General features: G+C 39.9%; 1 protein-coding gene and 1 long non-coding RNA gene across 8 annotated transcripts in view; one reads left to right on the forward strand and one right to left on the reverse strand.

Moving 5' to 3' along the window:
- Positions 1–5608: 5608 nt before the first annotated feature.
- Positions 5609–19761, reverse strand: part of LOC137240625 (mitochondrial inner membrane protease ATP23 homolog) — a 29680-nt gene continuing 15527 nt past the window's right edge. For 2 of the 6 annotated variants that reach the window (XM_067767119.1, XM_067767118.1), the window contains 2 exons: positions 6888–7547; positions 5609–6805 (listed from right to left, as the gene is read on the reverse strand). In XM_067767119.1, the coding sequence (XP_067623220.1) occupies positions 6608–6805; positions 6888–7517 (828 nt within the window). In that variant the 5' untranslated portion in view covers positions 7518–7547 and the 3' untranslated portion in view covers positions 5609–6607. Of the gene's footprint in view, positions 6806–6887; positions 7642–12145; positions 12211–19761 lie in introns of those variants that run through there. The other 4 variants (XR_010949782.1, XM_067767120.1, XM_067767117.1 and 1 more) reach the window with 4 other exon arrangements.
- LOC137242614 (uncharacterized) lies at positions 18400–19751 on the forward strand. Of its 2 annotated transcripts, XR_010950307.1 has the most exons (4): positions 18400–18608; positions 18687–18941; positions 19007–19216; positions 19277–19751. It is a non-coding gene; the product is annotated as an uncharacterized lncRNA (long non-coding RNA). The 2 variants fall into 2 exon arrangements; XR_010950306.1 differs by having other exon boundaries at positions 18400–18941.

A 19761-nucleotide genomic window follows, 5' to 3' on the forward strand; every position in this document is an offset into this window, starting at 1 on the left:
AGTACTGGTCCGGAAAGCAGGTAAAGTTAGGCTGTGCATAGATTCCAGGAAGGTCAATGCGGTGACTAAGAAAAACTCGTACCCCCTGCCTCATATCAACGGCTTATTGAGCAGACTGAAAGACACGCATTTTATTAGTGGCATTGATCTGAAGGACGCGTTCTTCCAGATCAAATTGACAGAGTCCTCTAAGGAAAAAACAGCATTCGCAGTTCTGGGGAGGCCTCTGTACCACTTCAAAGTAATGCCATTTGGTCTGTGCAATGGACCGCAGACTATGAGTAGGCTGATGGACAAGGCAATCCCTTCGCGTCTGCGAGAGAACGTCTTTGTCTACCTGGACGATCTGATGGTATGTAGCACTAATTTTGAGGATCACCTGAAATTGTTACCGGAAGTGGCCCAATGTTTGAGAGACGCAGGGCTGACAATAAACGTGGAAAAAAGTAAATTTTGTCAGAAGGAAATACGCTTGATAGGCAGCGGGTGTCTGAAAGTGGATCCGGGAAAAATAGAAGCAATGCAAAACTTCCCGATCCCTAAATCCCCTCGGCAAGTGCGTAGGTTTGTGGGCATGGCGAATTGTACAGGGCGTTTAATACCAATTTTGCTGACTTGGCAGGTCCCTTGACCGACTGTCTCCGTAAGTCAGCAGGCCCGTTCAAGCTTACCTCTAAAGCTATAGAGGCCTTCGAAAAGCTAAAAGTAGCTTTGAGTTCCGCCCCTGTCTTGGCCCAACCATACTTTTCAAGGGAATTCGTGATACAATGCGACGCTTCCAAAATAGGTGTTGGCGGAGTGTTGTTCCAGGTCGATGACGAGGGCGCTGAGCATCCGATCGCGTTTGTATCGAAAAAACTGAATAATGCTCAACGCAATTACACGGTAACCGAGCTGGAATGTCTCGCCGCCATAATCAGCGTGAAGCGTTTCCGACCCTATGTTGAGAGATTACCGTTTCGTATTATCACGGACCACTCCAGTCTCAAGTGGTTAATGACACAGAAGGACTTGAGCGGGAAGTTGGCGAGGTGGTCGCTCTTACTGCAAAGATACGACTTTAAAATGGAACATCGTAAGGGCACCCTGAATGTAGTACCAGATGCGCTGTCGCGGTTTGATGCCGATGAGTTGTCTTTCACTACCACATCCGGGGAAATAGATTTAGTCTCTCCCGAATTTAGCAGCAACGAATATTTAGACTTAATTCGGACCGTCACCGAAAATGAGGAATCGCTTCCGGATTTGCGAGTGGTGGGCGGGGTAATTTTCAAATGAGTTAAATTTCGTAAGGGAGTGGAAGGGGAAGAAGACTCGCTGTGGCGATTATGGTTGCCGAAAGGGTTGACTGAGGAAGCAGTGAGACTAGCACATGACGCTAACCGGAGTTACCATGGCGGCAGCAGGCTTCTGGCCGCAGCAGGCTAAGGACGTCAGGGACTACGTCCAGCGTTGTGATACCTGGGGGCCTACTCTGTATTGCGATGCGAAAGGCAGTGCGATGCGAAAATAAATTGCGATGCGAAAGGTAATTGGAACTCTGTAGCGCTATCGCATCGCTAACAATGTCGCTTTTTTATTTTTCGCAAATTTTTTGCTTGAGTATGCATCACTGACCAAACTCAAAGAAAGAGAACAAAAGAAACAAGGCGATTACAATTTCGGCAAACGATTAATTTTTGTTGAACAAATTAATAAGAGGATTCTGTAGCATTATGGAACGATTTAAATGAAGAAAGGATTGATTTAAATGAAGAAATCCTCCCAGTTCAGAAATTGAACTGGAAGAAGTGAACGTGATAAATACAGAAAACGTGGAAAATCATAGAATGGGAAATATTGCTAGTTGTATCAGAAAACAAATAAAAAATGACATGATTTCAAATAGAAATGTTTTATAAAAAAGTATTGTTATTTATTTATGTATTTTAAGTACACTAGGATTACAAATTGTTGCTTTTGTGTTTGTTTTGTTGTTTGAGTTGTCCTATATATTTTTAAATGAATATAAAGATATCAATTTATAAAATCATCAATTAATACTTACATATTTGAACAATGCGAATGCCTATTACTTGTAGCAAGAAAAATGCGAAAATGAATGCTGTTTGACATTCGCTTTCGCTTTACAGAGTGCCGGCAATGCGAAAAGGGAGAAAAATTGCGAATGGGCAAAATGTGAATGCGAAAGTCAAAATATACATGCGAATGTCAAGATACAGAGTACCGATTTTGCGATTTCGCGTATTTTTTCTTTCGCATCGCAATACAGAGTAGGCCCCCAGATTCAAGGGGCTGTGTAGCGCAACCTTTCAGGTTGCCAGCGCAATATATAGCTTATCCAAACCCAATTGTCAACCTCACCTATCCGCGGCGAATCCTGTTTCACTAACAGACGAGGCTCTGGCGACCCCAAGCTCCTCATGGAACTTGGGGGTAGGGGGGAGGGAATGGCCTTGAGATTTAATGTGGCCACATAAATCGTTCCCAAGATGGTCGGGCTAGCACCTTAATGGTGCTATGGTACCGGATTTGTATCCGGAAAATGACCATCACATCGATAACACTCCCCAAAGCCTTCGGGGAGCAACCTTATCGCTACAACAACAACAACAGGGAAGGCTGTACCCCTATTTCAAAATTATGCGCCACATTCAGATTCCTTGCTGGTGGCAGCTATCAAAAATGCTGTGGAAATGATTTTGGTGTTGGACTGGTTTTAGATATTATTGAGCATATTTGTGCGAAGTGGATTAAAACCCAAACAGCAAAAATAGTATTTTACTCTAAAACAGGATGCCCAGGAGTAGTGATTAGTATCAATGGGACTCACGTTCGCATAATTTGACCTATTATGCCTGCATCCGAACTGCGGCCAGCCTGGTCCAACTTCGGAATGTCACTACATAAAGTCAAAAACTTATTCAATGTAATCCTTCGTTTAAACGTTGTTTTTACTATAAATGTGCACAAAATTGTTGATTATTGTTTGATTAAAAAAAAAAATGTACCTACCGGCTTTAAATTTAAAATTTTTTTTTTTTTGTAACGTTTTATGAGCCCGTGCACCATCTAACTCTTATCCAAAGTGGTATCAAAACACGCGTTTCAATCTCCGTTTTTAGGATTCGAAAGCGGAAATTAAAAATTTTATTTCTGTCGCAAAATATTTACAAAAACTCACAAAATGGCCCGAGAGGGTCCGAAATATGAGGTCCGATCCACAGTGTTTTGCCCGGAACATCTTTCTGCGTTGACGGCCTTTGGCCGCGATTTGTAAAAATAACCCTGGGTGGGTCCAACGCCTTTCTGCATTAGTGTGTACAAAAAATCTGGCAAAATACAACAACCACATGAAAATTGGAACCGAAAGGATATCACAGAAATTAAATTTTTAATTTTTGTTTTCGGATTCTTAAATCGGAGGTCGAAACGTGTCTTTTGATAACGACTGAAAAAGTTTGTTAAAAATTAGGTGGTGAACCGTCTTCTAAAATGTAACATTTTTTTAAAACAACTGCAAAATTGTATGAGACAACTGCTAGTAATCAGTTGTAAGATTTTGACGTCTTTAACAACTACACTAACACAACGTTGTAAACGGTAATGCCACAAAAAATTTTTAGACTAGACAACTCAAGCGACATTTTTTTTGACAGGTTGAGTTGTGATCTGTAATACCAAATTGCGAAATTTCAAATCAAACAGAGTTGAGTTGTAAACGGTAATAGGGGTGTATAGCTAGTAAATTTATAGCTGGTAACTAAATAGTAAATTCTAGAAGAAGAAACGCCTAGAAGTATGCGAACGAGACAGCAGAGAGTATAAAAGGAGCGAAAGCTGAGTAGGCAGCAGTCAGTTTGATTTAAGCACGCTATCAGTTGCGAAGTGTAAGTGTTATTGTAAAGTATTTTCAAAGTAGTCTAATAAAGACCATTTTGCATTATTGAATATTACTTACTTACTTAATTGGCGCTTAACCGTCTAAACGGTTATGGCCGTCCAACAAGGCGCGCCAGTCGCTCCTTCGCTCCACCAACCGGCGCCAATTGGTAACACCAAGGGAGTTTAAATCGTTTTCCACCTGGTCCTTCCAACGGAGTGGGGGCCGCCCTCTACCTCTGCTTCCATAGGCGGGTTCCGATAGAAACACTTTCTTGGCCGGAGCATCATCATTCGTTCGCATTACATGGCCCAGCCAGCGCAGCCGCTGCGTTTTAATTCGCTGGACTATGTTGATGTCAGCGTATAGCTCGTACAGCTCATCTTTAAATCTTCTTCGGTACTCGCCATCGCCAACGCGTAGAGGTCCATAAATCTTTCGAAGTACTTTTCTCTCGAACACTCCCAAAGCCGCTTCATCTGCTGTTGTCATGGTCCATGCTTCTGCCCCATATAGCAGGACGGGTACGATAAGTGACCTGTAGAGTATGATTTTCGTTCGCCGAGAGAGGACTTTACTTTTCAATTGCCTACCTAGTCCAAAGTAGCATTTATTGGCAAGATTGATTCTTCGCTGGATTATTGAATATTGGAGTTATTTATTCAACAGTTTAGCGATCGAACGTTAGTAAAAGGTTGCAAATAAGAGGAATTTACCTAAATTCGTTACAATATAAATTTCGGGTCACGTTGTTTGTCCGCGATGGACTCCTAAACTACTCAACCGATTTCAATCAAATGTGCAGTTTGATCTAACTTGAAAGGTGGAATAGCATTCCTGTGCAGTTTCTTTCCGGGAAGTGGACCAGCGACCGATCTATTCGAACAAATTCCACTCACGGTTCAATTTGCATGAAACTTGGTATATAGGTAGCCCTTTGCATAGATTAGTATTTGATACTTTCTTCGGGAATACTTTTAGCGGGACCGACTAGAAACGGCACTGAGACTGGGACTTGGGCTTGTGGTGGAATTGGGACTGGGATAAAGAGATGTATAAGAACTAGAAAGAGATAGAGGTAGACGCAGAAAGAGCACCCTAGCGGGTTAGGGGGTTAGAATATATCCGCGGTAGGTATGCCTGTCGTAAGAGGCGACTAAAATATCAGATTCAAAGGGCTGTTTAGCGCAACCCTTCAGGTTGACAGCGCAATATATAGCTTTTCCAAGCCCAATTGTCAAACTCACCTATCCGCGGCGGATCCTGTTTCACTAGACGAGGATCTGGCGACCCCAAGCTCCTCATGGAACTTGGTGGTGGGGAGGGAGGGATGGACTGAAGGTTTAATGTGGCCATATAAATCGTTCCCGAGATGGTCGGGCTAGCACCTTAATGGTGCTCTGTTACCGGAGCGTACCAGATGTGTATCCGACAAAGGACCATCACATCGATAACACTCCCCAAAAGCCTTCGGGGAGTAACTTATCGCTACAACATCAACAAGAAAGATCGATATGGATGGATGGAGCGGAAAAGAAGTGAGGGAGAAGACGGAGAAGGAGAAAGAGAAAAACAGTGGGAAGAGTTAATAAAAATATAAGGAAAAGTCGGAGAGAAGAAAAGGGAGAGTAAGAGGTAAAAACTGCTTGAAAGTTATGCACATAGACCAATGATAGGGCAAAGCAACGTATGCCGAATCTGCTAGTCAAAAATAAAAATGGTAGGTGAGGTTTTTATTATCCCATGTTAGCCTACAACTTTTACATACCCACATATGTTTTTTTTCTCAAATAACAAATAAACAAAAAATTATTATATTTAACTATATAACAAAATACAACAAATCTTAATTTGTAGCTGTTTAAAATGTAAGCTTTTAAATACACACTTATGTCACGTGAACGTTTCTGCTGCAGCCTCCGTTGTTATATCAACTGCCTCAATTTCCCTTGAATCAGGCTCATCGCCTGAACCTGAATATAAACAGCAATGCAAAAAAACAAATTGGTATGTGAGTTAATTCCTATATAACTTAAATGTGAAGCATAATTTTACAGAACGTACTTGGAAATAGTAAACCAATTATAAAATTAAAAATACCACCAAGTAAATCAAAAAACATTTTTTCAATTTTAAATTTCTCTTCAACTTTCAGTAATCGCAAAGTAACTCCAACAGTCGATTTAAAACGTTTAACTTACTATTCTAAAATATGTACTTATAGGTATTATTTCTATGCATTACCAAAATGCGAATTTAAAAATTTAATGATCCATGTAATTATCTGAATATAAAAGCTCTAATTGTCCAGATAGCAAACGTGTGTGCGAAGTATCGAGTAGCAATTAACTTCAAATAAATGAATAAACATATTACCCAACCAACAATCCAAATTAGTTTTGTCATTTTGACTGAAAGTGAGGATTATATAAATTAAAGAATTATGGTTATAATTTACCTAAATATTCATTTAAAATAGCTTATACGTATATTTAGCGAATAGTATAACAAAACTAATCACTTAAAAATAAATCTACTGGCCCTGATTGTAACTTATCAAGGAACAGTAACGAGATATATTTTCAAGTTAACGCTGAAAGTGTACCTCTAATTTTCATGTTTTTACATTTTTTTGTACAGTTATAAGTTGATTAGTTTCTAGTCTGTAAAATTATTTCTGATCATAGACTGAATAAATTAAACATAAATATAAACATACTTCTGTCATACATCGTAGCCATACATTGGTCCTTCATGATAAGCTCTGTGTTGGTCAGCCGAGTTGCGCCTAATACGACGACCGATAGGCTCCAAATCTGCATAGCATTTTGGAAAAACACGTTCAACTGCTTCTATCGCTTCTAGTTTACTAACATTACGCACTGCTAGTACAGATTGTAGTGCCTTTGTTTTTACACAATTCTACAACAGAGCAAAACACATAACGCTACGATAACTGCAACTCATAAAGCATAATATAATAGGTACTATTTGGTCAATCTACCTGATGAGCTTCTTTTATGTCGAATATTGACGCATCACCTTGCATCATTGCACTTAAAAATGAACAATGTGCTAAATTTGCTGCACGTATTTCAGTACAAGCCAAATGATCTATATTTCGAAAATCTAATTCACTGGTGCAATAATCGAACATATGTATCATTTCATGAGTGAGGACACCTTGGACCATGCCTTTATCTCGCGCCATATTTTGACATACGACAACTTGATTTAACACTGGATCGTAGCCTCCTGTAACGCTAGTATCGCATACCTCGCATGATATATGACGACGCAGATTAATTGGGCAACCAGAACTACGTAAAGCACCCATCATTAACTTGACCAAAGGACTATTTTTTACACACCAAAACACGTTCGCTTCACATTTCATTTTGTCCAAACTTTCTTGTCCTTCCATACCAAGAAATATGCGGGACCATTTCGGCTTATAAGCTTCGCCTTTTCTTTCTGGGTACAAATCATAACCCCATTCCTTTGTTTCTGATTTATTTGCATCGCCGTTTTCAATTTTTTGATCCGGGGGGGATGGCATTAAATTGTTTACATCATCAGGTGACCGTGACGGTTCTATTGGTGCTTTGGTTTCAGCTTTTGTAAAGAAACCCATTGCCAAAACGCCGGTGAGAAGTTTTTGACCCTGCAAAATGTTAAATAACATATTAACATATAATACAAGAGAGAAAAACTGTCTAAAAGCAGCTGTTTTATCATGAACCGCCACACTGGCAGCATAGATGAATGGATTTGCAACTCTTTGTTTCGAGAGAGCGCTGTCAAAATGCACATTTTTTATAACATTTATCAATGATGCCACTCCAAACAGAAATGAATAGATCTGAAAATGGGGATTTTTGACATACATTTCGGCGATTATGGTTTCAATCATTTAATAAAATGATAGTCGTAAAATATTTATTTCCTTAAAGTTATTTTAAAATAATACGACTAGTTAGAGTTAACTATAAACAAATATAAGAAAATCAACATTTCGATTAAATTAATTAGTCAAATATTGCAACGCATTTCACTCGCAGTGAAAACCATATATTCTTTTAAATTTCAGTAAATCGGACCTATGATATAATAGTTAACATTATTTAATGGATAGGGTTTATCCTACATGTCTGGCGTTCCAGGTTCTGTGATCAAAATGGACTGGTTGCATCGAGAGTTCATATTTACAAAACTTCTTTTTAGTGATACCTTTTGAATGGGAAATAATATTTACCCTCCGCTTTCGAACTAATAATACTTACACTTAAGCAAGTATTTTTATCCTTTTTCCCATAATTTTTGAACGCTATTCTACAGTTGTAGGACAAACTAAAGTTTACCAAAATTTTTGGCACGATTTTCGTTTTGGCTGGCACCCGCTTCAGCTGGCGCGAGGTATTTATCTGTGATTGTTGCCAGCAACAACTAGGAGATAAATCCCTCGTGAGAGCGAAAATATGAGAGCGTAAACAAAAGATTCGTATCAATCTAATCTATGCTGGCAGCATTTAGATTAGTGATGGAACGATATTTTACTATTGGTGATTGCTTCTCCGCGAAAGAAAAATCGCAAATAGTGTTAAGCGGCAATTACCCACCGACGTTTGCCGTACGTACGGACGTTTATCGTTTGACCGAACCCTCAAGCCCGTAGGAATCAATGTGTGCGTCTGTGTACATGTACATAACATATTTGCGTGTGTCTTGTTTACAGATAAGCACTGTTGCCATTGACCATTTTGCATGCATACTTATGGAAACATGAACTTTTTCCAATTTAATTTTTGATGTTGTAAAAGGCTGGAATTAATATTAAATAAATATAAATAGATTGCATATTTATAATCTGCACTTTTACATAATTATTTCGAATTATTTTCACAATTATACAAACTTTAATTAGGTGTTTTTTGCATAAAACTGCAAACGGTCAAAAATTAGCGCACAGAAGTTTACTAGGCAACTATGTCTAGTGAGAGAGCGATCAGCTGACACGTTCTTACGGAAAAAATCAAAATTCTTTTGATTTCTACGTTCCGGGCTACGTACGTGCGGGCGTTGCACGTCGTTCGTTTACATTGCACACTCATAAGATAGGTCGTGTCAGCTGACATGTTTTTGGTACGTACGTTCGTGAGTAACTGCCGCATTAGCTATTGCTATTCGCAAATCTCACAAGAAGATTGCGCAATGTACATGTACACTAGCGTTGCCAAATGTCCCGTATTGGCCGGGACATCCCGTATTTTTCACGAATTTTAAAATGTCTCGCCGGGAAATGCTTTGTCCCGGCATTTTCACAATAGCCGTGTTTTTTTAGAAGCATATACGTTTACGCTTGCGCGTAAAAAAACGCTTATCTTCGCTTAGATAATGCTTAGGAGACCCATCTAGCGGCAGTGGTTAAATAACTACCTACCTAAATCGGAGACACAAACCTCTGACGGCCATAATGTAAAACATATAGTTGAATCTGTTGCGATGAATTGTGGACACGCACCATTTTAAGAGGTGACACATAGAATTAGTGTAGAGGTAAAACATAGACACATATTTCAGTTACATCCGAGTATAATGCGTATTTAAATTTAGTAGTACTAATTTTATGCGCAGCAATTTCAGAGGTGTATTTAAAGTTTGATGCTTAGCAGTCAATATAAAGTTTAAGCGTACACCTATAGATGTAAAAAAACACAGCTAATAAATAATTAATAAATTATAATCTGCTACGAAACATAGCCATATTTGCGGCTTCGATTGTATTCAGCTCATTAGCATATTGCATTCAACTCTGGGGTCCTATTCAGTAACTGCGAGTTTTAAAATGTATACTTTTTCGTCATATAATTTGTATGAAAGAAAAATGTACATTTCAAAACTCATAGTTACTGAATAGGACCCCAGGGGTCCTATAAAGAGTAAAGAAGAAAAATTCATCCCTACTGTGGTTCTGAGTATTGTCAATGTTTGACATTTCGCACACCTAAATATTCATATTGCAAGGCAAGTGTTGTGTTTTAAAATAACGTTTGGAAAATAAATCCATAGAAAATTGAATTCGCATTAAACACAGTAAACTTATTATTTGTTAGCCTGTTTCATAAAAATATTTGTTATAAATAAAAGAATTTAAAAACTTTAAATATATGTAAAAATTATTTCGCCGAGTGAGCAACCCATGCAAATATATAGGCGTTTGATGTATATTGGAACGATTTTCCGTAGCCCTTCTCAAATTTGGTTTTGAGACAAACCGGTTTCGGCGTTGTGCCATCGTCAGTGTCGATTTTCGTTCTGATCTGTTGTTGTCGTTTGTCCTGTATTTATAGTTCGTAGGTTCGTAGGCGTTTTTTATTTTTCAAATGTCCCGGGAAATTGGCTCAAATTTGAGGTTTGTCCCGGGAAATCGAAATAAAAATCTGGCAACCCTAATGTAAGCATTAGATCAGCTGTATTTTATGACGTAAGAATTGACCCTTTTCCTTTAGCTCTTTTTTTTATTCCCTCATGGTCAACTGTGACGTGCTGCGCACTTTTGAACACGTGAATGCGCAATCTGTGTAGGTGATTGCTATCCAAATGTATCAGTGATTGGCGATTTTCCTTCATTCGATTCTTTTGAATGACAATCACCTCAGACAACATTTCGCCAGTAGCGATATTTCTTCATGACCCTGCAAACAGGCTCCACGTAATTTGACTAGCCATTTCACGGCCATTGTGACTTTCTGCAGCGGTTATATTCATAGTCACGTTTGCATGGGCGTGATGAACTTTTGTGACTAAATTTTCCGTTTCGTTCCTATTAAAGTGATCGTGCATTCCGCTCCCACTTATAGGATGTGAGCATAGCACTGTTCTGCTCACACACGGCACAATGCTCGTCAAATGGCGGCCATTTCTTCAGTCATTTCACTCTACATTTTCGAGTCTTTTGACAAAGAGGATAGATATAATAAGAGACGTCAATCGAGAAAAAGTAGCGAATTTGCTCGCTCGAACGAAGCAACGAATGTTTGCTGAGACATATTCGGCCAGTTGTTGTTTCTGAAAAGAAACGAATAGCCGATTGACGTCTCTTATTATATCTATCCTCTTTGGCTGTGTGCGTTTTTGGTCACACGATTTTTGCAAGGGGAAGAATGAAAATCACCTCGGTTGTATTTACTTTTAGCTAGTTTGCTCGGTGTTAGCAACAGGCCAAATACATAAAATTTTATCTCTATCACAAAGTTAAAGTTAACAAGTAAGGAAGGTTAAGTTCGGGTGTAACCGAACATTACATACTAAGTTGAGAGCTATGGTGACAACCATGTAGGAAAATAAACCGAGAGTAATCCTGGAATGTGTTTGTAAGACATGTGAGATATCGAGATATCTCCATAAAGGTGGACCAGGGGTGACCCTAGAATTTGTTTGTACAATATGAGTATCAAAAGAAAAGTGTTAATGGGTATTTTAAAAGGGGGTGATTCTTATTTCCATAGGTGGACGCCGTTTCGAGATATCGCCATAAAGGTGGACCAGGGGTGACTCTAGAATTTGTTTGTACGATATGGGTATCAAATAAAAGGTATTAATGTGGGTTTTAAAAGAAAGTGGTGGTAGTTGTATAGGTGGTCGCCTTTTCGAGATATCGCCATAAAGGTGGACCAGGGGTGACTCTAGAATGCGTTTGTACAATATGGGTATCAAACGAAAGGTGTTAATGAGTATTTTAAAAGGGAGTGGGCCTTAGTTCTATAGGTGGACGCCGTTTCGAAATATCGCCATAAAGGTGGACCAGGGGTGACTTTAGAATGCGTTTGTACAATATGGGTATCAAACGAAAGGTTTTAATGAGTATTTTAAAAGGGAGTGGGCCTTAGCCCTATAGGTGGACGCCATTTCGAGATATCGCCATAAAGGTGTGCCAGGGGTGACTCTAGAATGTATTTGTACGATATTGGTATCAAATTAAAGGTATTAATGAGAGTTTTAAAAGGGAGTGGTGGTAGTTGTATATGTGAAGCCGTTTTCCAGATATCGACCAAAATGTGGACCATGGTGACTCAGAACATCATCTGTTGGATACCGCTAATTTATTTATATATGTAATACCTGCCACGATTTCAAAAGTTTTTTGTTTCGCCCTGCAGAACTTTTTCATTTTCTTCTACTTAATATGGTAGTGTTCACAACCATTTTACCAAGTTTTTTCTAAAGTTATATTTCGCGTCAGTATAATGACCAATGACTTACACATTTCCTGGAACACAGCTGATTCGAAATTCCTGCCTTGGTCAGAATGTAACTCCATTGGTACACCATACCCTGCAACCCAATTGTTTATAAACACTTATGCTACCGTTTCCGCTTCTTGATTTGGGATTGGGTATACCTCTGGCCATTTGCTGAAATAATCCATAACTACCAGTATATATTTGTTTCCGCCGTTGCTAGTAGGAAATGGACCGGCGACATCCATAGCGATCCTTTCAAATGGCGCACCTGAGTTATATTGCTTCATCTGGCCATGACTTCGTGTTCTGGGCCCTTTCGCTCTGCTGCAAACCTCGCAGTTAGCAATCCACTCAGTGACCGACTGACGGCAACCAACCCAATAGAATCTCTGTTTAATCTTCTCGAGCGTCTTCGTGATTCCAAGATGACCTCCGATTGGACCATTATGCAGCTCGCTGAGCACATCAGGAATCCTCTTTCTGGGAACAACTATCAGTTTATTCTTGTATTTACCATTCTCACTCTCCCATACTCGATGAAGGCAACCGGATATCAATTCTAAACTGTTCCACTGTGCCCAATATGACTTCGCAATGGGACTCTCTGCTGACATCTCTTCTCTGTTTGGTCTTTCATTTCATTCGAGCCCTTGCATAACACGTGACAGATCTGCATCTTCTAGCTGGCACTTTCTTAGCTGTTCCTTGCCCCATTCATCTGTACATGTTATAGTCATTAGCCGGACATCTATAATGTCTTCTTTAGCCTCGGCTTTTGAACAGTGCTTGCATTCCAAACTACATGGTCTTCGTGACATTGCATCGGCATTTCCATGCGTACTACCTTTTCGATGCTCAATGGAAAAGTCATAGCTTTGTAGTCGCTCGATCCACCGTGCCAATTGTCCTTCCGGATTACGGAACTGCAGTAGCCATTTTAAAGCTGCGTGATCTGTCCTGACACGGAATCGCTGGCCGTGGAGGTATTTGTGAAAATGTTTAATGCACTCTACCAATGCCAACAGCTCTCTCCGCGTAACGCAGTAGTTCCTCTCTGGTTTTCCAATCGAACGGCTGTAATATGCAACTACCTTCTCCTGTCGACCGAAAAGTTGTGATAAAACGCATCTGTATCTAGAATAAATGTTGCTCCTGGAATCGGATATGCTAACATTGGGGCAGTGCACAAACGCTCCTTCAATGTTTGGAAAGCCACTTCTTGCTCCTTCTTCCATTCAAAAGCTTTATTTTTTCTTGTAAGCTCATGGAGGCTATGGGCTACGCTGGAATAATTTTGTACAAATCGGCGGTAATATGTGCACAGCCCAAGGAAACTTCTTAATTCATGTAGGTTCTGTGGTCTTGGCCAATCCTTTACAGCCTCTTTCTTTTCTTTCGCAGTGCAGATGCCCTCTGTCGTCACCTTGTGACCCAAATAATTTACTTCCTTTTTAAACAGCGCACACTTTTTGGGACTTAACTTCAGACCAGCGCCAGCTATTTTTTGGAAAACTTCCTCTAAGTTCTTAAGATGTTCATCGAAATTCTTGCCCAATACGATGATGTCGTCCAGGTACACCAAGCATGTTTTCCAATGTAGTCCTTTCAATACCTGATCCATGAGTCCCTCGAAAGTAGCTGGTGCATTACATAGTCCAAAGGGCATTACTGTAAATTGCCAAAGACCATCTCCGACGCTGAAGGCTGTTTTATCTTTGTCTTCCTCCTTCACCTCCACTTGCCAGTAGCCGCTTTTCAAGTCCAGTGTGGAAAACCATTTCGTACCAGAGAGCGAGTCCAGAGTGTCGTCAATTCTTGGCAATGGGTAGCTATCCTTTTTCGTAACGTCATTCAACTTCCGGTAGTCCACGCAAAACCTCATTTTTCCATCCTTCTTCTTTACAAGTACTACCGGTGAGCTCTAGGGACTAGCTGATGGTTCGATGACGCCGCTGTCGCTCATTTCTTGTATAATTTGACTCACAACTTCCCGCTTCGCTAGTGGAACACTACGTGGAGCTTGAAGGATCGGCCTCGCATCTCCAGTGTCAATTTGATGTTTCACAACGTTGGTGCGGCCTGGTTTAGAACCATCCTGGTCAAATATGTTCGCGCACTTTAGGAGCAGTTGCTTTGCCTTACTCTGATATGCTTCCTCTAGCCCCTGCGTCCATGCCGTGATGTCATTTGAAAGATTAGTATTACTAGCTGAAACGTGTTCCTGGAGCTGTTCACAGTTAATAACTACTTCAGCCTCTTGGCATCTTCCCAAAATAGCTCCTTTAGTCAGTTTGAGTGGTGACTTGAACTCATTGAGTACTCTTACCGGAATACGTCCATCTTGTTTTGTCATAGCCAGGGTTTTTCCTACAAGTATGTTCAGTGCTGATTTGTTTGCTGCTTCGAAAACCCACAATTTGTTTGTCACACAATCTCCATCAACCTTTGCCCAGATGACTGTTCGGATTTTGGTGGTATTCGCTGACTCTCTTCCACCCGCACTCGTTTACTGCTGTAGCCTCTCTCGTAGCCGAAATTAAGTGGTACATCCATGTTCTTATATCGCATCGTCTTGCTTTGCATGTCAATCTTGATGCCCTGGTCGATTAAGAAGTCCACTCCAATTATGATTTCATCAGCAATCTCTGCCACTATAAAATTGTGTACTACCGTGACGTTCCCAATTGCGACTTCACATGATACTTCTCCTAGAACCGTGCTGTCTTCTCCAGTGGCTGTACGCAATCTTGCTCCATGCAATGGTCTTATCTTCTTGTTGACTAAATCCGCTCGAATGATGGAATGAGATACACCCGTACCTACAGTCAGTAAACGTTCCTTTCCATCCACATGTCCTCCGACAGTAAGATTGTTTGACCTTCTTCCAATTTGTGAGATAGAGACTATGGGGCATTCAATTGAGGGAGCCAGCTGTCGCCCCTTGCGGCTGACTCGCTTTAGTTTAACGATTGAGTGAACTTGGAGATTTGTTCATCTCGTTCACCTCTGCGTTTACGGCCACCCACATTGTTGGAGCTATTGGAACCGGTGCTGCAATGTCGTGCAATATGACCTGGGTTGCCGCACTTGAAACATTTAATCACTCCGGCATTTTTCTGTTGTGATCCCTTCAGTGCTTCCAAAATTGTGTCTTCCCAATCTGGTCTTCCCACTTCCACACGATGAGCTTTGTATGCTGGTTTACTCAATAGTGAGGCCGTTTCCTGAGTCAATGCATGTGATAGCGTTTCAGCAAATGTCAGCTTTGGGTTTGCGTATGTAGCTCGCTTCGTTTCCACGTCCCGTATGCCATTTATGAAACTCTGGATTTTTTCCCTTTCAGTGTATTCCACGGGTGCGTCCGCATTTGCAAGATGAGCCAATCTTTCAATATCTGAAGCAAACTCCTGCAATGTCTCATTTGCTTTTTGGTAGCGGTTTTGCAACTCAATTTAGAATATCTGTTTTCTATGCTCGCTTCCATAACGTCGTTCTACAGCAGCCATCAATGCTTCATAATTGTTCCGCTCTCCTTCGGGAATCGTCTGTAGAATTTCCGCTGCTGGCCACTTCAATGCCACGAACACTGCAGCAACTTTATCTTCCGCATTCCAGTTGTTCACTGCTGCGGTTTTCTCAAACTGTAGCTTAAAGACCTGGAAAGGAACAGAACCGTCAAAGGATGGTGTTTTTACCTTTGTATTGCTTGCTGAAACAGCTGGGCGTTTAATTGCAACTCTTGTATACGACCTCTCAAAGCATCCACCTCTTCTTCGATTTTTTCCTCAAACTGCGTTATTTTCTCGTCCATACGTGCTTCGAGTTTTGATGATATACGCGCCTCTTGCGCTTCGAGTTGTACTGTTATGCGTGCCTCTTGTTCTTTCAGTTGTGTCTCCATCTTTGATGTAATCTGTGTCGACATTTCTGCCATACGCGTTTCTTGTGCTTCAATCTTCGATGTAATCTGTGTCGACATTTCTGACATACGCGTTTCTTGTGCTTCAATCTTCGATGTTATTCGTGTCTCTTGGGATTCCATCTTGGATGTTATACGGTTCTCCTGGGATTCTAGTTGAGAAGCCACTGTCGATGTTTGAGCAGATATTGCAGCCAAAATCATGTTCAAGTCTGTGCTCGTAACTGTCTGCGTAACTGTCTCTTCCATTTTTGTTGTTTCCTCGCCATCAAGATGAAAATCATACTCTTCCACGTCAATTCCTTCTAATTCCATTGCCTCTCGTAGTCGTGCCTGAAGTTCGAGTTTAATGCTGGTTGTATTCAATCCACGGCTCTCCAATTCCTTCTTCAGTTGCTGGATCTTCAATTAACTGAACTTTGCCATGTCCTTGTTGTCCTCTGGAATTTATTCAACAATTCCTCTTCTGACACCAATTGTAACGAATTTTCTTGCAAATCCTTTTATTTGCAACCCTCTGCTAAGTTCGTATCGCTAAACTGTTGAATAAATAACTCCAATATGTAATAATGCAAAATGGCCTTTATTCAAGTACTTCAGAATAACACTTGTAATTTGCAACGAATAGCAAGCTTAATAACCAAACTGATTGATAGCTCAAATGAAACTCTACTATTCAAAATAATTCTACTATAGTTCGCTAGATAGCGCTTAATCGAAATCTCAAATCAAACTGAATTACTTCTTACTCGCCTGCCCCGCTTTTATAGTTTACGCTGCATACTTCTAGGCTCTTCGATTTCCAGAACTTACTAGTTAGTTTCGGCTACAAAATCGCCAGCCACAACTACGTGCACAAATTATTGCTCTCTCTTGTGACAACTCAGATAAGATATATGCATGTATTTGTGCATTGCCGCTCCGCTGCTCGTATACGTACATATGTGTAGACGCAATTATTTATTCGTTTATGTAGATACATAATGATTGAATTATTGATGTGAATGTTTGTAGTTTACAGTCTCTCGCGCATACATAGGCGTATAAGTAAATGCATCTGTATGTGACATCTTTCGGCTGCCTTATATATGTGTATACATGATTTGATTATTGACGTAAATACTGCTTATCGTGGCCTTAGTGATGGTATAACTTAGCGATGCTAATATCCGTGACAATATCTTCAACGACTGCCAAATTACAGCTTGCAAAAGTTTTAAATTACCTTCTTTTAAAAGTGGGCCGTGCCACGCCCATTGTCCAATTTTACTAGTTTTCTATTCTGTGTCATAAGTTCAACTCACCTACCAAGTTTCATCGCTTTATCTGTCTTTGGTAATGAATTATTGCACTTTTTCGGTTTTTCGAAATTTTCGATATCGAAAAAGTGGGCGTGGTTATAGTCCGATATCGTTCATTTTAAATAGCGATCTGAGATGTATGCTCAGGAACCTACATACCAAATTCCATCAAGATACCGCAAAATTTACTCAAGTTATCGTGTTAACGGACGGACGAACGGACATGGCTCAATTTTTTTCGATCCTGATGATTTTGATATATGGAAGTCTATATCTATCTCGATTCCTTTATACCTGTACTACCAACCGTTATCCAATCAAACTTAATATACTCTGTGAGCTCTGCTCAACTGAGTATAAAAACGGCCGAATGTCAAAAAAACCTATCGAAATACAAACTGGCTCGTTTGTTTTTAATGAACTAGATTGTATTTTCCTTGTATTTCGTTAGTTTTTTAAAATATAGTTTACACACTTACACCAGTACTGAAGCCGTATTAGGAGGGAGTGCGACAAAAAATTTAAGATAAAATACAAGAAAAAATACACGAAAATAAAGTAGTGTCATATACGTATTAGAATGATTGCCACAAATATGTAACCCTTTAGGATTGGCAAAGATAACGGATTCAGATCTTTTACACAATGATTGGATCCTGGGTACGTTTTGGTTTCACAAGTAAATTAAAAAACACACTCTTTAAGAAATATATAAAACCAATTTTTTTACGACATACATAGACAGCAGCAAACACGAAAACAGAAGTGGCAATTTTTATGAAATTTCGTCAATTAAATTCCTTATTCTTTTTTATTTTCAATTAGCTAAGAAATACTTCCAAAAAGTTTTTAACTGAAACCATGGTTCAACTATATGGTTAGCTCATCTGTACAATAACAAAATATGTCCAAATTGTCAAAATCTGTGTATTGGTGTTGGTGCGAATGGTATGGAATGGAAACACAAACCCTGCAAAAATCGTGTGACCCAAAACGCACACAGCCACACGAATTTTTGACAGGGGTGACGATTTGGAATGAAAAATTCTCCAAATGAAATAGCATGGTGACAAATTTGGCTTTGCCACAATGTATCGTGCTCTCTCGCACCTACTATATTCATAGGTTTTGTGAAATATGTAATTTTTGTGTGGAAAAAAATTTTCAGCGAGTCCACCATTTTCCGGGAATTGAGCTGCAGGCCTGTGCTAATTTTGGAGCATTAAATTAAATGAAATTAAAATAACATAGCGATGTTGGATGTAAGTGTTTGGAAAGTGAATTTAATATGTATTTATGTTTGTTGTTTTACAATATTACAAATTCTAATATTTTTACAGAAAACAATTGTTGCACTTCGTGCACGTCTCCAACAAATGGAATCAACAACACAATACGCTTCGTTGCCTGGAAATCGAGCACAAATGGAAAACCTCAACAGTCAGGTTATCCTCTACAAGAACCAGGTGCACCACGTGGTTACGTGGGTCAAATGATGCCACCAACACAACCTGGACAGGCGCCGATGCCCAGTCAACCACCCAAGCCGGGTTAACCCCCAATACCCGGACACGCCCGGACGTCCTGGTTATAATGTATGCTAATACAACTAATATATTTAAAAATTTGCTGATGATTATTTTTGTGTTATTTTCTTTAGCAACCACCTGCACCTGTTACTGGTAAATATCAACAGCCGCAACAGTATGATCAAGCCCAAGGCCGTTTAGATCCCGATCAGATGCCAAATCCGATAATAAAATAGCGCTGGTGATGCTTTTATTACTAATGAACAGGGTTTATTACCACCATTGGTGACCACAAAATATGTGGTAGAAGATCAGGGTAACTCCTCGCCACGTTACGTTAGGTATCGCTATTCGAAATTAATGTTTTGTTTGGCAATTACATTGATTTTTCTTCTTTGCAGGTCCTCTTTGTATTGCATACCTGCAACAGCTGATTTATTAAAAACAACAGCTTTGTCCATTACACTTAAGGTACGCGCACATTACTCTGCGCGACACGTAGCAGCAGCGGCGCCTCACAGAGCGACATATTTTGGCAATTCACATTAAGCGGCAATCGAGCGATACATTGCAGCAAAAGTTTGTGTTTATTTTTGTTTGCAAAATGGACGACACAGTTTTTGAAGCTGTAATTATTTCATTTTTGTGCGAAAGAAAAGAAAAAGGTCGTGGCTATGGGTCCAAGACATCTCATCCTCATGATATGAGGAAGGAGAGTTCCACACTCTTTTGCCCAGATTGAAAAAATATGGTGCAAAATTCTTTGCATGTATTCTTATGAGGCAATTCACACCTAGCGGCAGCAGCACTGCGCGACACTTCCCAACGCGGCTTTTTTGCCTAGTTGATCAAATTTGCCGCGCTGTGCCGGGTCGCGCAGTGCTGC

The sequence above is a fragment of the Eurosta solidaginis genome, chromosome 2, assembly GCF_040869045.1.
Source record: "Eurosta solidaginis isolate ZX-2024a chromosome 2, ASM4086904v1, whole genome shotgun sequence".
Classification (NCBI taxonomy): domain Eukaryota; kingdom Metazoa; phylum Arthropoda; class Insecta; order Diptera; family Tephritidae; genus Eurosta; species Eurosta solidaginis.